This window comes from Nicotiana tabacum, chromosome 2 (assembly GCF_000715075.1).
Source record: "Nicotiana tabacum cultivar K326 chromosome 2, ASM71507v2, whole genome shotgun sequence".
Taxonomy (NCBI): Eukaryota; Viridiplantae; Streptophyta; class Magnoliopsida; order Solanales; family Solanaceae; genus Nicotiana; species Nicotiana tabacum.
Window position 1 is genome coordinate 118,271,057 of NC_134081.1, and position 21,271 is coordinate 118,292,327.

General features: G+C 35.9%; 3 protein-coding genes across 15 annotated transcripts; 2 read left to right on the forward strand and 1 right to left on the reverse strand.

Moving 5' to 3' along the window:
• Positions 1 to 888: 888 nt before the first annotated feature.
• LOC107830031 (uncharacterized) lies at positions 889 to 5,266 on the forward strand. The gene is made up of 3 exons (XM_016657512.2): positions 889 to 1,371; positions 2,677 to 2,865; positions 4,780 to 5,266. Exons 1-3 carry the CDS (start codon positions 1,126 to 1,128, stop codon positions 4,861 to 4,863), a joined length of 519 nt encoding a protein of 172 aa, XP_016512998.1. The 5' UTR covers positions 889 to 1,125; the 3' UTR covers positions 4,864 to 5,266.
• A 942-nt stretch (positions 5,267 to 6,208) lies between these two features.
• LOC107830029 (pentatricopeptide repeat-containing protein At5g59600) lies at positions 6,209 to 12,254 on the forward strand. 13 transcript variants are annotated; one of them, XM_016657505.2, is made up of 5 exons: positions 6,266 to 6,666; positions 7,614 to 9,354; positions 10,236 to 10,424; positions 11,046 to 11,142; positions 11,658 to 12,254. In XM_016657505.2, the coding sequence occupies exon 2, from the start codon at positions 7,694 to 7,696 to the stop codon at positions 9,206 to 9,208; it is 1,515 nt and encodes a 504-aa protein (XP_016512991.1). In that variant the 5' UTR covers positions 6,266 to 6,666; positions 7,614 to 7,693; the 3' UTR covers positions 9,209 to 9,354; positions 10,236 to 10,424; positions 11,046 to 11,142; positions 11,658 to 12,254. The 13 variants fall into 13 exon arrangements, 11 of the variants coding, with proteins under 11 accessions (XP_075094440.1, XP_075094442.1, XP_016512991.1 ...); XM_016657506.2 differs by having other exon boundaries at positions 11,661 to 12,254; XM_075238339.1 differs by having other exon boundaries at positions 6,265 to 6,666; positions 11,046 to 12,254.
• Positions 12,255 to 15,207: 2,953 nt separating this feature from the next.
• Positions 15,208 to 17,461, reverse strand: LOC107830030 (heterogeneous nuclear ribonucleoprotein 1-like; the record flags this gene model as incomplete). Its single annotated transcript, NM_001326236.1, is given in 6 exon segments — positions 15,208 to 15,735; positions 16,019 to 16,188; positions 16,334 to 16,433; positions 16,954 to 17,117; positions 17,233 to 17,273; positions 17,417 to 17,461. Coding segments are annotated over 6 exon segments (1,014 nt in total). The 5' UTR covers position 17,461.
• Positions 17,462 to 21,271: the final 3,810 nt, after the last annotated feature.

A 21,271-nucleotide genomic window follows, 5' to 3' on the forward strand; every position in this document is an offset into this window, starting at 1 on the left:
TAGATTTGGGAAAGGACAACAAGAGTGAGTAAGCTATACGGGGAAAAGACAAGCCTCAAGAAAATGTAAATAGAAAAGTGGAGAATGTGTTCTACACCTTTTTTGGCCAAAATTTTTTTGGCCAAAAATACTTTTTTCAGAAAATGAAGTGTTTGACCAAGCTTTTAGAAGAAAAAATGTGCTTTTGAGGAGAAACAAAAATAATTTTTGAGAGGTAAAAAAAAGTAGTTTATCTTCAAGAGTAATTTTCTGAGAAACACTTTTAAGAAAGATACACTTAGCATCAGTTTTTAAAAGTTTGGCCAAACACTAATTACTATTCAAAAGTATTTTCAAATTTATTAGCTAAACACAAACTGCTTGTCACCTACTTTTAAGAAAAATACTTTTTCAAAATAAGCTGATTTTAGAAGCTTGACTAAACATGCTATTAGACCCGGTCTATTGTGAAGTTGGTTTGCTATAGGTCACCAGTTAGGCAGTTACCAAGAGCAATATATGTTCCAGATCAAAGTTAATACAGGAAAAAAAGGTTATGTTAGAGGTTGATCAGGATCTAAAAATAGAACTATATAAAGAACTATATAAAAATAAGGTTATTTTAAATTAATTTGTCTTTTAATTGCCAAATTTTAATATACTTACTTAGAGATAATGAGATATAAATAATATGGGGTGCTAGTGTAAAATTTTCATAATATAGTACGTGTAAAAGTTTAATTTTAAAACATAGTTGGTGTATTCGAAACTTAGTCAAGTAAGGGTGTTTAGTATAGCTAACCCTCTAGTTATTTAGAAAGGAACAAATTATATAAAATGACTGCGACTTATAATTCGCATTAGAAGAATGCGTCTTACAAAGCGCATTATCGAGGAATAGCTAATACAATTACAAACACACTTTCCCCTCGTCGTTTTTTTGGCTAACAGAAGTGAGAGAATGAGAGTAAAAAAACTCCGAGAACACAAAGGAGCTTCAGCTACATAATCCTACGGAACAATCAGCTTTTTCCGATTGCATTACTGTAGAAGAAAGTTTACCAAAATTCTATTGGTAAGTTGAATTAACAGCTTTGATCGACACTCTACTCATCAAAAACCCTAAAATCCTCATTTCGTCCGATTATGCTGGGTATTCATAGAAAATTGTGCCAATTTAGTAGACAAGTTCACGCGTTATCTCGTGATCGCCCCAGTGAAACCTTAAAGATGAATATTACTAAATTGAAGGAGAAGAAGAAACGAAAGGATCCTCGTAAGAACCAATTATTTGTTCAGGTACCAGAATCAAGAGGGTGGCTTGACACTGCTACTATGCCCATGATACTCACTGTCGTTGGTACCGCACTTTTCGCTAAGCTCCTTATGATGGTACGTTTATATATTGTGTAGCACTTCTGTATTGTACTGTGTTAATTCAAAAACTACATTTTTTTTTATAACTCTGGTGTCTGTTCCATCTTGCGCGCACCTCGACTAATTACACGGGATACAAGTACCATGTAACTCTATCCACCAAGGCGGATAAATGAGAAGAAATCACCTATTGCTGGTATAGTAACCTACAGTTAAAATCCTATTTTAGTATGAGTTTAATTTTGTGCACTGACACTGTAAATTTTTTACATGCAACAACGACCCAATAAAATCCACAAGTGGGGTATGGGGAGACGCAGACCTTACCTTCTACCCCGATGGGGTAGATTTTTTACATGATCCGGTTAATTTGACCTACAATGATAGGTAACTCTTCATAGCAAGTCTGATATAGTAACGGAAAAGAACCTTGCTATAACCAGTTAAATTGAACCGATTTGCTGTATATAACTTAAATACTTTTAGGAGTTTAAGTTATGTGCACTGACAATGTATATATTTTGGCACAATCAAGTTAATTTGGCCTATATTAATAGGTAACTCTTCATAGAAAGACTGGTATACGAAAAAAGAAAATAGAATAAGAAGTACGAACCTGCTGTAACCAGTTAAATTGAATTGATGGTGTAAGAATCCTTTACACTGTTAGTGTATAACTTGTAGCCTTTTAGTATTTGGCTGAAATGTGGATGACCTTGAAAATGGACGAAGCATTAATTTATTCATTTGTTGGTTGTGATTCTGGCGAATGTAATAGTGAGTAGAAGGGATGCTTGGGGATAGTGATAGTTGAAAAAGTTCAATGTTGCTTCATACCTGGAGTGATGTGTAAATAAATTGATGTTGTCTCGTGATGTTCATATTCTTAGCAGGAGAACTACTTTAGTACTGTAACTTACCAAAGAAACCTAACTTATTAGTAGAACTACTTTAATACTGTAAAATACCTTTGAGTTTGAATACAACAACAATTCACCTCAGTCCTAAACAAGTTGGGGTCGGCTAAAACTTTGGGGCTGGTTTGAATGGATGCTGCTTATTTTTATTATATTTGTTGCAATGTAAAGTGCACTTAAGCGGATCTTGTTGACATTGATTGAGGAGTTTGATGGAATTGAGCTGAGTGAATCCACAAACCTCAAATGGTGCTTTTGTAATTTTACTCTACAGGTAGGAACACGGGGGACTTGCGCTATGCACTAAGATTTTTCAATTCCTTGGCATAATAAACTTGCTTGTACATTTTTACAATCTATATCAGCTGAGTAGCTTATAAGATACAGTTGTTTTTGCATGCAGTATGATGACTCGAAGTCTCAAGAAATGATTGAGCGAAAAATAAAGAATGCGCCTGATGGTCAAGGGTCAGTTAGGATGCTTACACGTGAGGAATGGGAATCAGTTCAAGACGTGCGACCAAGAACTCCATTTGAATCTAAACTGGCTCGTCCAAATGCAAGGCTAAGGACAGGGGATGCTTTGAAGATGGTAAATGCATTACTTCTTTAGTCTTTCATTCATCTGGTGGTGGGTACTTTTCCTGCTAACATTCTAGGGAACAAACTAAGTGGGTCAGAAAGCTTCCTATAGTTGTGAGACTTTCAGTCGACAAGCGGGAATGCAGTTTCTAGCAGAATATCATATTCGCGATAATGACTATTAATGGTGTTGTAGTATTTAGAGATCTATCATTATGGTCACATCGGTTGCCTGTTGGCCTAGAACTATGCATGTCTACCTTGTGCCTGATTAAGTTCACTTTTCATCTTTTTATGGACAGAGAATGTACTCACCAGCAGAGGTTTTGATTAGCTTGGGAATGAAAATAAAGGGGAGTTCTAGATGTTCGACATCCCCATGTCCTTAGAAAACGGAATAAGAGAAACTGCATTCGTAGTAGATTTTTGTGTTTTCATTCTCATGGACCAATAGGATTAACTTTGTTCCGAGTTTGCTTTTCAAATTGGACTTGCCTTGTTTGTGTTGATGCTAATATTTCTTCTCTTTTTCTTTCTCCAGTAAGAATGTCAATATAAAAAATTATAAATATGACAAGAATTGGTACCTCGTAAATATGGGAAAAGCTTGGACTGCCTGTAATTGTGTAATTAAGAATATGAATTGCTTTTTTCCCCTTTTCTATATCACTTGTAAATGCTATTTAAATGTCAACATGCTTGAGGGAAATAATCAAGCAATTCATTCTCTTATTCTTTACATGGTATCGGAGCCAAGGGTTTGAGTTCACTCTGGAAAAATTCTTCTTCCTTCTTGTGTTTCCAAAAAGGAAAAAGAAAAGAGAAAGAAAGGAAATCTCAATCAGACTAGTATTGAGTCTCAACTACCTCCTAGAAAGGCTACCCAGTCGCTATTGACCCCAACCTCAAAAGCCCAGAGCTAGAAGCCACACGCATGTATCTCACTTGCCATCCATCACCTTCACCAAAGTTTCACGCACCGGCCGTGGGTCGCTTTCCGGTGACCTTCCGACTGCCAGTGTGTCAAGGTCGACCAAGTCCCTAGCTTCATCTTCTCTTCTCACTTTCTATTGGCTTCAATTTTCTTTCCCTCAATTTTCTTTCTGTATACCCATCCTAGTCCAAATATTTCTGTTGCTGACCTGGCCTTGAGTTTTTTCTCCTCTATGAATTGTTTCTTTCCTTTCTAACTGCTTTATCCTCAGTCCTCACTGTTCAGATCTTCCTTCGAATTTGTCATAATCACAATTTCCTAATATTGACATTCTTAATATCTGCAATCCTCACATATAATTTGGTTGGAATGTTAAAAGTCCAGCTCTTCTATGATTTAGGCCAGAAATAGTGAAGATGATATATATATATATATATCTATGTTGGAAGTAGTGCACATCTAAAGGCAACCAGCTATTAAGGCCATCAAGTTATAAGGGCTAATGGAGAACTCTCAACTATATATTTTAAGTTTGAAGTTTCAATTCCTGGTAAAACGTTACAGGTGTAGTTTGGGGAAAAACGTCTATCCAAATAATGGAAGTCTGGAAATATATATATGAAAAAACTAATGAGACCTTCATTTTCCAATTGAACTTCTCTACTTTTGTTTGGTGTCAGGTTTTTGTCAAGTCAGGATCAGTGCAATTCTATGTCTTATTTGGAAACTTCGTCGTAAGATCACGCAAGACATCTGTTTAAATGATTAGGCAATGGTGAATTTAACATGATTATGCAGTACACAGTTTGTTACTCATTTTCCAATCTTTCAGATGTCTTAAACGTCTTATGTTACCTTATAAGTGGTAACTTATCATTTATTCTTCTCTTCTGATGATACTTCTTATTATCCCCCCCAAAATTCTTGCTGGTTCAGTGGCATGACAAAATTTTGAATGACTATGCTGTTTGTTTGATCGCTTATATGCAGGAAGATGTCAAGGATTGGACAATAGATGTTATAACTGATGCACTAACACGAGCTGAAGAATGTGCTAAACGAGGATCTAACTAGCTTTTAAGTTGATAACATCAGTATCCTATTTAAACCAGAGCTGCTTATGAACCAGGAGGTCTCTTCAACCTCATATGCCCATCTCAACATGCCATCCTTCTATTAGCAGAAGTGAAGTAATGCTGCCTTTCTTACTGGACAGCAATGACTAAACTTATGCTAGCTGAAAGTGTGCTGTGCAAAATTTTAGAACCTCAAAGATTTTTTTTCTCCATAGTAATCTACTCCATTATTGGAAATGGCGAACTTTAGTCAATATACTGAACATTTTCCTTTGATTAACATGCCAGAAAGTACTGGTCTAAGAAGCCTCTCTTTTGAGATTGCTTCTAGTTATCTTCTTGAGTATTGTTGGAAATAGTGTTTAGAGGAAAAGTGCTAATTGTTGGTGTTATGTTGGAAATTTGGTTTTCGGTTAAAGTGTGTTCCACTACTCAGTTCATGGGTATATACAGTTCAAGATCACTCAAGAACTGAGTCAATGATTTTGACCACCAAATCAAGTCTCAGTTAAATGACGAGCCACTATTACTGGTACATCTGCACTAATAAAAATATTGAATGTCATCTTTTTAAACCAAATTTTAGCTGTGGTTAAGAGGCCATACATAAATATTATTGCCTGAGTAATCTTACGTGCATGGTTTGTAATGTTGGTATAGGATTGACTCATTGAGTAATTGTAATATCAGAAATGACCACCTAATTTCAGCAATGAAAATGCCAGAATAACATGACTTCACCCAATTCTAATGTTGGTAGTATTATTTATTATTTAATAAGGAAAATGCGACAATTATTTTTTCTTATGTGATCAACTCAAATATTACATTATTTATGCAATATTTTTTTCTTTTATGGCCAATAAAACACTACAATATCAACAAGAAGAAACGCAGTATATTCCCACATGTAAGGTTTGGAAAGTGTAGTGTGTACACAGGTTTTACCCTTACCTAGTGATGGTAGAGAAACAGTTTTCATGATCAATAAAACACTAATATATTATTTTACGCTAAAGTTTATGTTTTATGCCAATATACTCGACCAAACCACCCTAATATATTTGCTTTGTGTATGGAGTTGCCTTTCATAAAGAACACTTACTTTCAGAGTTAGAATCTTTAACGTATAACTTAGTGCACCCGACTGTCCTTTTTCTTATGTGTATATCAAACAGCGAATAGGAACCCAAAAAATCTACCATTTTGCCCCTCTATCCCAATTCATGTCTTGTATTTTTTTAATCTGTCTAAAAAAGAATACTATACCTTTTAATCTATCTCAAAAAGAATACGCTCCTTTAGAAATAATTTAACTTTATACTTCATATTTTATCATAATAATATGATTTATAGTCATGTAAAATTTTATGATTTATTTTAAATCACCTAGACTCTATGCCGAATCAAATATTACGGCATAAATTGGGAAGACAGAAGGAGTTTCTTTTTCCCATTTTCCTCGTAAGCTGATTAGAGATTCAGAGCACCGTACTCTTAGCTACAGTTTATTCACACCGTTGAGAAAATATCCTTTCCTACTCTTCGTACTTCTCTCTCTCTCTCTCTCTGATCTCTCTTTGAGTTACCCTTTACTGTCATCTCAGTTGACGGACAGCTTAGTTTTTCCAAGTCTATATTCGGGTTGATAACTACTCTGGATCTGTTTTTGACCCATATATTTTTTGCTAATTTTAGCTGTTTAAAGCTACTTAAACGAGGAAAAGAATTCTAGGTCACAGTGTTCTTGGAGTTTCATCTCATGTTTTGACTGCGCACTTTTACTCTAATGACTCATTTGGTGAGTTCCCATATATCAGTTTCTCCACTGCCTATTTGAGATTTTATATAAGTTAGTATTGGTTGATGTTGAATTTGATAGCTGCTTGTGATTTGAATTCTTCTCTAATCTTCTGGATCTAATGTCTCTTTTATTAGTTAGTATTTGCATGTCAATGAGGTTTTTATCTGCAATGTCGCATCCAGGATTTGAACATTATGGGTTCGAGTTCAGAATTCTACCACAACCCCTTCGATTTACTGAGTTCAAAATCTATTATTTTGTACTTGTTTACTGAAGTTCTTAACCCATAAACTAGGTCCGAGCCAACAGAGGTGGATTCGGGATTTAAAATATATGGGTTTAGCTTTTAATATTTTTGGCATTGAACCCATTATAATTTTATAGTTATGGGTTCATATCTATTATTTGTTGCAGTTTTATTGAATTTTGACACATAAATTTATGCTCCGCTGAAAGTACTGAGTTCTGATGAACCCGATACTCAAATGTTGCTTCCGCCCCTGCGAGCCGAAGCTACTAGGTTTAGATGAACCTATTAGTCCTTAACTACATCGACCCCTGGCTATAGGATATCGTTACTTGTTAATTGGCAGTTTATGTTTTTCAGTGAGTCTTCAGTTTACACATGGAGAATGTATGTACTAGATGTAGGAACTGAGGGCTTCTTTTGTTTTGTCATCAACAATTCAGATTTTGATTCAGGAATCTTGAATTATTGGACTAAAGACCTCGGTTCCCTTGCTCTCCAGATCTTCCCAGCGTGAAATATCCCCTTCTTTTTAAATTTGCTTTTGCATCTTTTAGTGCTTAGGAATGGGAATTTGATTCTCTCATATTCATGGTTGCATATGGCAAGATTGAAGTTAAAGGTTGTGCTTTTGGGCTTTGAGTTGGGTATTATCATATTTGACTCTGTATGTTATCTTACGGTCTTACAATTGCAGATTCCAGTCAGTATTTGGTCAGTTGAATATTGAAATCGACACAACATCTGAATGTAACCATTTCGGATTTCCTTTTGGACATGAATTTGTGCCTCTTATCCCCAATCAACTTGTCTATAAGCAGTTTAGGCTTATTGTTGCAAAAATGCTTGAAAGCTAAGTTGCTGCGACCGTGCAAGCAAATTCATGCATTAATGTTAACATCGCACATTGACATGAATGCTTTGTCACTGGATTCAAAGCTCATTGGTGCCTATGCAAGTTGTGGGGATCTCGGTTCTGCTGAGCTCGTGTTCGAAAGAACCAGAAACCTGAATATTTTTGCATTTAATTGGATGATTTCAGCTTTGGCATTTCATGGCTACCCTGAAAAATCCATTGGTTACTTCTCTCTTCTTCAACAATCAAGTATTATTCCGAACAAGTACACATTTGCTATTGTATTGAAAGCATGTGTTGGTCTAATGGATCTGAACAAAGGAAAGGAAGTGCACAGTATGATATATAGAATGGGATTTGAGTCAGAGTTATCGGTTGCCAATGCCTTGATTGATATGTATGGTAAATGTGGCAATACGGAATATGCTCGTTTAGTTTTTAATGTAATGGTTGAGAGAGATATTGTATCCTGGACATCATTGATACATTCATATGTCAACATGGGGAAAATTGAAGAATCCTTTATTTTGTTTGAAAAGATGAGGTTAGAAGGCATAAGGCCTAATGATTTTACATGGAACATTATGGTTGCTGGATATGCTAGGAAAGGAGATTGTGACATAGCTTTAATGTTATTCTCTAAAATGAGTAAAGAGGGGTTGACTCCAGATTTGATTACTTGGAATGCAATGATTTCAGGGTTCGTTCAAAGCCAGAGGTCAACTGAAGCATTAGCATTATTTCTGGACATGTTGGATGCTGGAGTTAAGCCTAATGAAGTCACTCTCACCGGGCTCCTTCCTGTGTGTGGGTTGATTGACTCTGTTTCTACGGGGAAAGAAATTCATGGCTTAGTATATAGATTAGAGCTTTTTGCTAATGTCTTTGTTGCTAGTGCTCTCATTGACATGTACAGTAGATGTGGGAGTGTGGAAGATGCTTGGAATATTTTCAAGTCCGTTCCTTTCAAGAATATTGCATCATGGAATGCTATGATAGGATGTTATGGAAAGCATGGCAGAGTAGAACATGCAATCAAACTATTTGAGAAGATGCAGTATGAAGTAGTGCTGCCAAATGAAGTAACGTTAACTTCTCTTCTTTCTGCATGTAGTCATGCTGGTTTAGTTGAGATAGGTTTGAAGATCTTTTGGTCCATGGAGGAGTCTTATGGCGTTAGAGCAAGGAAAGAGCATTATGCTTGTGTTATTGATCTTGTGTGTCGTGTTGGGAGGCTGGAAGAGGCTTACAATATAATCAAAGATATGCCAACAGAAGTTACAGATTCAATTATTGGGGCTTTCTTCAGTGGTTGTAAGGCCTACACAAGGAGAGATCTTGCTGAAAAGATGGCTAAGGATATATTGCACATGGATCTGAAGAAGCCTGAAGGTCTTGTAGCTCTCTCAAATATTTATGCTGCTGAAGGAGAGTAGGAGAATGTTGAGAATGTGAGGAGCGTGATGAAGGGCAAGGGATTAAATAAGATGCCTGGTTCCAGTCGGCTGTAGAGAACAAGATGATATCCGGAGATAGATCTAGGAGTGTGAAGCAAAATTTGATTTTAAACCATTAGATAACGGTAAGAACATACTCCCTCTATTTCAATTTATGTGAACCTATTTGACTGGGCACGAAGTTTAAGAAAAGAGAGAAGACTTTTGAACTTGTGGAGTAAAATGAGGCACATATATTTTGTGTGACTATAAATCATTGCATAAAGGTAAATTATTTCCAAATAAGGAAAGGGGCCATTCTTTTTGGCACGGACTATAAAGAAAATAGGTTCACATAAATTGAAACGGAGGGAGTATAAGATATACATACTTTGCTGTTTGCAATAGTATTCTGATTTTGTTGCCTTTAATGTGCGCTTAAAGTTGAAAATGATTATTCAAGGTCTCACATCCTTTTCTGAAGAACCTGTGTATCGGGAATGAGGAACATGGTTTCCATGGTATAATTTACTTTTGCACTCAGCTAAATGCTCTAAGCTCTCTGTTATGTGGCTTTCTTTACCCTTTCACGAATTGGAAAATTTGCTGATCTGTTAAGTAGCGTAGGCTGCATTGAGAGAGTGCATATCTGCGAATATTTCATTCATGCCCAAATAAAACAAAGAACTATCATTTTAAAAAAACAAGTGGGATTGATGCAGTCTTACTTGAATTTCTTCCTTATTTGGTGCTCCTTTGCTCATATTGGCTGAAAAAAGTTCTTTATACACTTTCACCTTGAAGTAGCCTTTTGATTTGGTCAAGTTATTTTGTGATTTTACTCTATGAAGTCCATCTTTCGGCTTTGAGGTTTAGTTGGCTGGTTAACTCTGTGAAGTCCACTATTAAGTAATCTAGTATTGTACCGATCGGTAGTGTTATTTGTGTTCTTTTTCTTTCTTTTCTTGGATGCTATGTTGCAAACTTGCAATCATATCCTCAGAACTAGCTGTACTGTGTTTTTCAGTGTATTCTAGAAGCTGTGGCATAGATGGAGCATTACTAATTTTGGTTAGAGCCAAACTGATTAGCGCTCTTAAAAAAACTAATCAGGGCTCTAAATATTTCTGTGCAAACTTCAACTAACAGTCTGTTTTGGGATCTGAATCATTTCATATGTTTCTCATTCTTGACCGGCTAGTCTTGTGACCAAGAGGTATGATTTATTTTAAGAAGTATGACGTCAAACAACTTTCATCTCTTTTATTTTTTTTAAATATAATGCTATGCTGGGATGGACACAAGGGTCGTGATACTCAATATTTGTTTCACTTAAAACTATATTATTTCCTAGAAAGGATAAGAATCTGAAGAGAATATAATTACCTTTAGGTGATGTATTGATACTTGCATCCAGTTTACTACATAAATGGAAGTAAAACTGTTATACTTACTCCTCTCCATCGATGAAAAATCTGAAGGGCTTTTTCTGTTCCTCGTTCACTTCCTTACAAAGCAGAGGGTAATGATGTGTACATTCCCCCTTTTACTTCCACTCATGCACCACTTCTTCCTTTCACCCCAATCAAGTGTTGCTTTAGTCGTAATGTGAAGCTGTTTGTGCATAGACTTTACATCTTTAACTTGGAATATACAGTAGAAGTGAGTCTATTTCTACATAATGTTATTACCTTTAGTATTGGCTATCATAGTTGAAAATTAAGAGCCTTGCAAGTTTGCACTTGCCTACCTTTAAAGCCTTCTGCAGTTTTTATGTCACCTCTTGAGAGTAACTATAGTTGATCATTTAACATAGGGCACTTGGCTATTCTTTCAGACTGATACTGGCGGAGGCAGCAGGATAGCTGAAATATACTGACTGAAGCTAGACATAGTTGGGAGTACATATCTATATGCATCATCTTCTGAATTAGGTTGTCGATATATCAAAATCCGTATTTCTTTGTTCCAGATTTGGTTTTTGGTTGGTGACTTAGTGTGGAGTAGTACAGAAAAGAGTGGACAGTGTGTTTTCATGCTAATAAGTGTAGGAACGGGAGGATAATTCCAACTTGGGGTACTTATCGATCATGTAGCAACTTCTTTACACTTTGCCTCGCAACAATCAGAGTTAACTGGGAATGGAGGTCTTGACTGCCGGTCATTGTCGCATAATTTAAGTTCTCCGGGTTGTTTTTTTTTTTTGTAGTGGTAGCTTTGCCTTCTTTTTTGACAGCCAGTTCTCACCTCCCATGCATGTAATCCCTGAAAAAACAAAAGGAAAAAAAAGAGAGCTTGTATGTACTTGATCGTCGACACACCCATGATTATTAAGTGTTGTGTGCATTTTTCTATTGATTACTTGAACATCCTTCTGTAAAGTTTTTCTTTTTGAATCTTCCATTGGAAAACATAGTTGATTCATGTCTCCCTGAATTATTTTATTTAGCAGGCGTGTTTGCTGCTAGTTTGTTAAACCCTGGGGTTATCAAGGCAATGGGTCGAGGAAGAGGAAAGGGCTGAAGTTGACTGTAATTGACCCCGATGATCCAGGAAGTGATGATGAAGAGAAAATCCCTACTCAGAAGAGGAGAGGAAGGCCACAAAAATCACTCAAAGATGACATTGACGAACAAGCAGCTGAGATGATCAAAGAGGAAGATTCTGCGAATGAAAAAAGTGGAATTCTAAACTTGGAGATAAAAAGTTCTGCAACGGAAAATGGGAAGAAGAGGAATCGGAATACTCGGATGAAAGAAAAGCATGATTCAATTAAAGAGGAAGATGGTAATGGAACAAGATCAAACACTGATGAATCTACTAGGTCAAATAATGCTTTCCATCATAGGCGGAAAAACAAGCCAACTGACATTTTGGCTGCCTTTTGTGATGGCAGATAGATCCTTTTACAATGTAAACCACGCCTTAGTTTCTGTCTTCCTTTCTGTATGCTCATTTTTGGCGCTTTAGTACATTGACATTTCTTAAACTTTTTGGAAAGGTATTGAGCCGGTAATACAATTTATGATTTCCAATGCTGCTAAAAGTATATCTTGATCATTTCTACTCTAGATTCATTTCCTATGCAATCTGTTATATTTCTGAATTTAGATCTGATTTTCCCCCATGTTGCTTTCGATTGTTTTCTTGTCCCGTGACAGGTGAATTCAATCAAGAGGTAAAGCCAAGCTCTTCCACTTCAGTTTTTGCGTGGTTCTCTACTTTGAAGAGCAACAAGTAACCGACCAAAGTGGTGGGTGAATTGATTGGGCAAGCATCACTAATATAAACCATGGTGTAAATGGAAAAGGTCTTGTATTTAAGGGGAAAAGAATAGAAGAACCCGCTTAATATTAATCACCAGTTTCTAATCGTGCGCCAATTATTGCAAAGAAAATCTTCAATTGTTTTTCTTTTTTCATTCTAAATCAAGGAACTTAGGGGAGATTGAAATGGAGAAAACACTCCCATAAATTTAGGGATTAGATTAAGCGAATACTATGAATTACGTTTATTGGAGTCAACAATTGACAATAACTATGATTTGTTCTTCTAGAAAAATGAAGACGCTACCGAATGTTGGGGCTGCAAGTTAAGGTAATCAACCAATCATTTCTATGTTCCTATAACCAAATTAGACCTTTAATTGATTAAGAACTCATTTACTCTGACATCCGGAAAGTAAGAAGAAGAATTAACCCAAATAGCCGCTCACCCTAGCACTTAAACTAAAAATAGCTGGTGAATGAATAATATATGCATAATTTATGTATTGCATATGTATAATTGTTTATAATCAATATATAATCTATGTATATGGCTAGAAAAAGTAAATAATATGGCCGGCTATTAATTGTCTGAGATTGCACGAAACATGAACTAAACAAAAAGTTGCATGCCATTCATGAGAGCATCACAAAGCAATGCATTGAGCGCTAGACACGACTTATATCGAATCTCGGCAATCGTAAGAATATTGGACGCAAATTGCTTTTCTCTAACTACAAAAGATGAGGTAATAAGAAAACTGGTAATATATAAACTTCCTAGCACAAAGCATCACATGGTTGTGTTTAGTTCAACGTGACTAAAACCAAGACCTACACACATCAATCTCAGGCAAGCATACCAATTTGACTAAAATGTAATCATTCTTCTTGAGTTTGACCAAGACATTGTTGAACCAAATGTAAGATGGTAGAAGGCAAACATTATTAATTTACTATGGCTTACTGATAAGAGTAAATGAGAAGACATGTGCCATACTTCTACTGGATTAGTGTAAACACCAATGCGAGTACTTAGCTCACCAATGTCATCACCAAGCCAAACAATTTAACCTTAGCAATTGAAATTTAAGCGAATATACATAGAACTCACACATAGTTAAGTCATAAGGGGTCATTTGGTTGGTGAGATAAGGAATAACAATCCACGGATAAAATGTAAAGATTATTGTATCCCGCAGTCGTATCAATTGGTCCTAATATCTCACTCCATTAGATATCCTTACCTATCTCATCCCACCAACCAAATGACCCCCAAGTGTGTTTATACAAAACACGTATCTTGCATTCATTGATTTGGTGTAAACGTTAGGCATGATTAAGTTTTCACCGTTTAGCATGCTTCGATTTTTTGATATTGGTTAATCTTTGTCCAATAATACCAAAAAATCAAAGCATGTTACAAGGATAAATACTTAAATACATCCAATATTTACACCAAACCAATAAATGCAAGACATGTGTCTTGCATACACACACACACTTCTCAATTAAATATGTTTGAATAATATGTATTTTCACTTAAATTTTTGGCTTCTCACTTGAATTCAAGTCATCTAATGTCTCTTCTCAATATTTCCTTTCGGCTACAAAAAGGGAAAAGGGTTACCTTGGCTTTCCAGAGGTCAGGCTCTCCCTCAAAAGATCCAATCACAGGGTTCAGAGAATACCAGTAATCAACAAAATATTAACAAGATGTTTGCATTTCAAAAGGATAAATAAACTCGAATAGAAGATGAATTTACAAAACTGTGACCAGTACATCATCCTAGAGACAAATTTAGATCTGAATTTCAGGCAGTTAAAACAGGAATGCGCCAACTAAAGACACTAACCTGAGATTATGAACAAATTAAATCTTGAATACTGATGCAAAACAATTTAAGTGAAGGAGAAAAAGATGAAGTGGGAGAAAACAAAAGAAAGTACTATTGGACTGCACTACAGCACAAACCAGTAAGCTGTGCGTTCCCCCCCCCCCGACAAGGCTGTGAGCACCTTAAATATGAATGGTTGAAACAAGACACACAGATCCTGTCAAAAACTAAAACAAAGACTGGAGCAGACTAACATTCTCCAATTTAAGCCTTAAAAATGTAAATGGCTTCATCAAATTCTCAGATACGTGGCACAACACACATTTCTAAAAAACTTAGGTGGCACGAAGGAAAATAACTTAAAATATCCACCAACTATGATTGAGTGTGACCAAGCTAAGCCAACTACACCAATCAAACCGACAACTAGACACCAAGAACCATAGATCTCTAAATATAAAAATATCATTAATCTATCATAGAGTGGTGCCTGATGAGGTGCATTACTAAATAGAGAAGCAACACGTGTATCTATGAAACCAAACTCACAAGACACATGAATCTATCATAGAGTGATTCCTTATGAGGAGAGTACTTACTAAATAGAGAACAATAAGAGACTGCCTGCATCACATGTATCTATGAAACCAAACTCACAAGACACATGAATAACTCCAAAGAAGGTTCTAGCTAATTCATAGTTCATAAAAAGAGAAAATGTCTAAACTAAGATAAAGCACAAATTATATTATATTTATCTAGATATGGTTCTCCGGTCACACAGTATTAATAAGAAGTGGCAAACTAGGTCTCTTCAAATCTTCTAGGTGGTGTCTGCTTGCTAGTGCTCCAAATATCTACTCAACCCTGAGCTGAGGATGCGATAACCAAGAGACCTGAATGCAACTCCTACAACGCTTAGGAAAATCTACCTGGAGTAAGGATGGTAACGGCCACTGCCACTATAGCCTGCCCTACTTCCATATAAACCTCCTGGTCCACCATAACCAGCACCAGGGCCAGATCTAGCATCAGGGCCAACTCCACCATAACCTCCATAACCACCTCCATGGCCATATGAACCTAGTCCACTGCCACCATATCCCCCACCAAACCCACCAGCGTAAGAGCCAAACCGACTAGAATAACCAAGTGATGGGTCCCCACGGTAACCACCAAAATCACTACCACCAAAGTCTCCATATCTACCACCAAATTCACCACCACCGTATCCATATTCACCAAACCTAGCTCCAAACGACCTATAAGAAGCAGGGCCAAAACTGCCACTGCCAAAACCGCTATATGAATTGCCAAATCCTCCATAACTATCACCATATCCACGCCCCCTAGAGTCACTACCATATGCAGGAGCAGATGCTGGGTTTGAGGGTTTCTTTGGTTCTGCCTTCTTGATCTCAACCTACAATAAAGAAGCAAGTTAACCTAGAAGTTCCACCTGCATAATAGTCTGACAGCTGAGCACTATAAGATGCATACCACATTGGAAAACCTACAAACTTATATTCCTTAAATTAAACTGTCACACGTGCAGGAAACTCCTAAAGGCAGAGAGGTATAGGTTAAAAGAAGAAAATTTGGGCTGGGAAATGGTACGAAAGCGCAACTTGTAGATCCACTTTGCACGCACGACAGCCATGTCCTAGAACGTTTGACATCAGAGAAAAATATCCTACAAAACTTACCTGAGTACCCATCATGTCAGTCCTATTTCCCTCAGCCAGCAAATTATCAACTACTTGTTCGTTGTCAAACACAATAAATCCAAAACCCCTAGAACGCTTGGACACATGATCTCGTATGATCTCGTACTCTGTTACTTTCCCAAACTTGGAGAAAAAGTTCTTGAATTCATCTGACAAGCAATGTACAAGAGACATCAGTTAAAGTACTTCAAAGCTTACAGAATACTATTGCAATTGCCAAATAACAAAATTAATGATGTAACAAAAAAGCACTGTTTCTTTATAACAGTGTTATTGCAAAAAGCACACTGTTACCTTCAGTCATGGTAGTGGGAATGCCACCAACAAAAATCTTCTTTGTTTTAAAATCTTTTGATTCAGCAGATCCTTTCGGAATGGTTCTTTTAATCTCAACCTGGCAAATACCAATACATTCACAAGACGCGATCTTTCATGTACTTATAAAAAATATGATTATCAGTAGAAGCTTCAGGAAAACAGTAACATTCAGACTCTAATAAGCAAATAAAACATTTAAGATTATATATATATATATATATATATATATATATATATATATATGCTGACAGTGTAATGAAATTTTACACCATCAGTGTGATTTTGACAGTTATAATAGGTCACTTATCATTTATTCCAGGTTATCAATGATTGCAATTTAATAGAGTTAACCTTGTAACTGACATGATTCATAAATATCTTTTACACCATCAATACATAGAACTTGAACTCATAAATGAAACCCATCAACCCAGCTCATGATCTCATAAGCATATGAATAACTAAAGTATTTGTGCATATGGCAAGTGGTCAACAAGTTGACCATAGTTTCCTAATCTTTCAACTAATTTCGACTACAATTGAACATCATGCAAGAGCGACATACAGCAGTAGAAAAGTGAGGCTAAACTACTCACTTGTTTGTCATTGATAATATGGTTTTCGGCTATAACAGTGTCTACAACGGATGGATCTTCATAAGTGATGAACCCAAAACCTCTGGGTCTACCAGTATGCCTATCCTTCATAATCACCGAGTCTATTATCTCCCCATACTTCTCAAAGTACTTGACAAATTGTTCTACCAAAATCAAAATCCAATTTTTAACGCCACCCCTTCAGTAAATAAAAAATCCACTAGCAAGAAACAATTAGTAATACATAAAAACAAGTATGAAACAGCTTAAAAATCTAACCTAGAGTCGTCTCTTTCGCTAAACCTCCAATAAAGATTTTTCTGTTCAATAAGTTAACAAATAACAAAAAAAAAACTAATTAATACATATAAATCTTTATACGAAAAAAAAAATAACTTGGGCAATACACCTACATATTTTCATAGAAATTTTTTAATTTATCTAACAAAAAAAAAAAACGAACCCAGGACTAGCGCCATCGCCGAAATCGGTCTTTCTGGAACCCATCGGTAAGATTTGGGGGGGGGGGGGGGGGTTGCGGAATAGTCAGATCTGAGAAAGAGCTACACAAGTCTAGGGTTGTCTATGATGTTGGCACAATAAGGAGGGATTGGGTTTTTATGGTGCAATATATAAAGTCTAATTCAATAAGTTAAAGGTTATTTATTTATTTTTGGGTAAATTACATATTTGGCCGGTGGATCAAAAATAATTACATATACTAGATATGTATATTATATCTATATTATAATCATTTATATGGGTATGGGTGGGTATGGTTATGATTATTAGTCTTTTTAATTAATTATGAGATATTTAAAATTGGTCAACATGACGATGACAAGTGTCCATGCGTTTAAACGAGGGGTATATTTGAACCCAAAGTATAGCGGTAGGGGTATATTTGGAATCATAGTATAACCAATGATATTTTTAAACCTTTTTCGAAAGTACAAGGGTATATTTAGCCATTTTTCCAAATGAAAATAGCTTTCTATCATAATTTTTCCAGCCTCATTATTTAGGTAATTCCTAAAGCAGTGGACTACAGGTGCATTAGTTTTTTTAAAAAAATAAGAATATTTTATTGAATTTTTTTTCCCTGTTTTTACAAAAAAAAATGGTTTAGAAAATTGCTTTTCGGGTATGGGTAATGGGTATGAGTCTTTTTAATTAATTAGAAGATATTTATAATTGGCTGACCGGACGATGACACGTGTGCCTCCATTTAAATGAGGGGTATATTTGAACCCAAAGTATAGTGGCAGGGTATATTTGAACTCATAGTATAATGAATGGTATATTTAAATATTTTTCAAAAATACAGGATTATATTTGTCTCTTTTACCAAATGAAAATAGCTCCATATCATAATTTTTCCAACCTCATTATTTAGGTAATTATATTTATCTCATGATAACTTTTAGTTGTAAATACGTTAAACTTATGTTCCATTTTGGACTTCATATAAATGGCAATTACTTGAATTTTTTTTCCCTATGATACTCAATTGTACAAATCATTTGATTTGGTCGATTAAAAGTGATTAATAATTAATAAGCAATACGTATTTAAAAGTAAAAATACTTTTAAATATTAAAATTATTTTTATAAATAATTAGTAATTCATAAATGTTTAATATAATCATAAACAGTTAATGGACCATAAGGACTACATACCTTGGCTAAAATCCACACAAAAAATAATAATTTTCCAAGAAAAATCTTGAGCTATAAGTAAACATGCTACGTAGTAGTAATTATTTAGTTGACCATCCTAAGCCAATTACATTGGTTTGAAATCCTAATATCATGACAAAATTTTATGTGATGGCGCCCAACATCACCGCTACGCAAGCCAACTAGTGAATTAAATATAAATTTCTTCTTTTAACAAGTTTTCGAGTAATTAAACTTTTCTCATTTGTAAGATTTAAGAAAAATAAAAGGTTTAAATAAGAAAAACCAAGTAATAGTTTCAAAACCACAATTCTACTAGTGTGTGTGTCAAGACCTTGTGTCAAGACCTTGTGTCAGCATCTAGTAGATTATACAAACTTCTAACCATTGTCCGAACATGAAATAGACAGAATACAAAATACAAAAGAGAGAGACTCTAGGCCAAGGGATATCTCGGGTACGCGCCGGTAGGACCGCCTGATGCACCTGTCTCAAATCCTGCACAAAAAGTGCAGCAAGTGTAACATGAGTACGTAAACAACGTGTACCCAGTAAGTATCAAGTATAATCTCGAAGAAGTAGTGACGAGAGGTCTACTTCGACACTTACTATGGGTCAATAATATTAAAGACGAAAATATTTAAATAAACACAATTTATGTGAACAATAACAAATTTTCCTTAGCAGGCATAGACAAATAATTCTTTCACAATTCGACAATTTCCAAATAATCATTTACCTTCATAAGCTGCAATAAAATAAATATCAAAGCACTGAGTAATTATTATTATTAAGCACGATTTATGTCGAGGTCGCACGACCCGATCCAGAATAATGTGTACACTGCCGAGAGTCGAGTGGCATGAACCATAGATGCATCTATCTACTGCCGAGACGTTCGTCCGCTCCACAAGAAGAGGAGGACACTTTAAAAGCTTCTGACTTAAAACATTACTGAGGTTTTATACAAAAATAATACGAATTTCATTAGCGATCTTTCACAGTTTCTCTAACAATTACTAATATAACATAGGCATTTTAAATTAACAAGTATGGTGCAAAAAAATTCAAATAATTCATGAATTGGGTCCTAAAACTACCCAGACAATAGTATAATAGTAGTTAAGCACGGACTTGTCACCTCGTACGTACGTAACCCCCACAATTATAAATAAATATTTATTTAAAACGCATATGGGGTAAATTCCTTCTTACAAGGTTAGACAAGACACTTACTTCGTCTCAAAGGTCACTTTCCGGTCAAAATTTTGCGTTAAAGCCTCAATTTGGTACCAAAAATTTCGAAACTAGCCAAATATTATATAATTTAATCAATACATGCTCAAAATTTAATAATTTATCTATTAGAGTAATTACCTAACCCAAATTGGTAAAATTCATAAGAATGGAGAAATAATCTTGATTTTTATAATTTATATGTTATAATATACTCATAATCTATGTATTTAACTCACGATAAGTAGAAATAACTTATCTTCAAGTTGCTAGGTGAACACCCTTCTCAAGAAGCGCCAAAATCGCCCAAGAATGAAGAAAATGGGCTTAAAAAAGGCCGAGCCCCATTTTTAAGGCATTCTGCCGAGCACAGTAAGATCCTTCTTCGCGAACGCGGTGAGGGTCTCGCGTCCGCGAAGTCAAAATTCACCAGGCCTTGAAAATGCTCTTCGCGAACGCGACACGGGTCTCGCGAACGCGAGGGGTAAAATACGTTGACCCCTCCCAGGCCTTGTCCTTCTACGTGAACGCGATAAGGCCTTCGCGAATGCATATGCCTGGGATCCCCAAGCTTCACGAACACGACCCCCCTTCCCATGAACACGAAGGGTAACTGCTCAGCCCCCAAATTCCTTCATCGCGGATGCGAGAGACCTTCCGCGCTCGCGAAGAAGGAAACCAGAACTGAAAAATTTATTTTTTCCAACTTAACTCTGGGTGGTTCAAAACTCACCCGAGCCACTCGAGACCCCATTCAAATGCACCAACAAGTCTATAAATAATACGGACCTATTCAAACTCTCAAAACGTGTCAATCAACAATGAAACTAAGAATCGCACCCAGAAACCGAATTGAATCAAAATATGAACTTCAAGTTTCCAAATTGCTCTGAACGCGCCGAATCATACTTAGACTACTCTTAATGACACCAATTTTTGCGTGCAACTCTTAAATCACCATACAGAGTTATTCCAAGAATCGGAATTTTAAACGGATCTCGATTACTCCAAAACATACTTCCAACCAAATTTGAAGAACTTTAAACCTTCAAAATAGCCAACTTTCGCTATTAAGCGTTGTTACACTCTCGGGTCGTCCAAAACCCGATTCGAACATACTCCCAAGTCCAAAATTATCATACGAACCTATTGGAATCATCAAATCCCGATTCCGAGGTCGTTTACTCAAAACGTTGACCGAAGTCAAACTTAGCCATTTAAAGTCAAACTAAGGAACCAAGTGTTCCGATTTCAACTCGAATTCTTCCAAATCCCGAACTAACCATCCCCACAAGTCATAAAATAATAAAAACACATACGGTGAGTCTTATTTAGGGGAATGGTTCTAGATAGCAAAACGACATGTTGGATCGTTACACCTAAGTTGTTATAGATCACTCTC

Bases quoted from the DNA above. Each gene is read 5' to 3' on its own strand.
- LOC107830031 (XM_016657512.2), top strand. From the start codon at position 1,126: ATGCTGGGTATTCATAGAAAATTGTGCCAATTTAGTAGACAAGTTCAC. The intron at 1,372-2,676 runs GTACGTTTATAT...TTTTGCATGCAG, and splicing joins TCGCTAAGCTCCTTATGATG to TATGATGACTCGAAGTCTCA. The intron at 2,866-4,779 runs GTAAATGCATTA...GCTTATATGCAG, and splicing joins CAGGGGATGCTTTGAAGATG to GAAGATGTCAAGGATTGGAC.
- LOC107830029 (XM_075238339.1), top strand. From the start codon at position 7,694: ATGAATTTGTGCCTCTTATCCCCAATCAACTTGTCTATAAGCAGTTTA.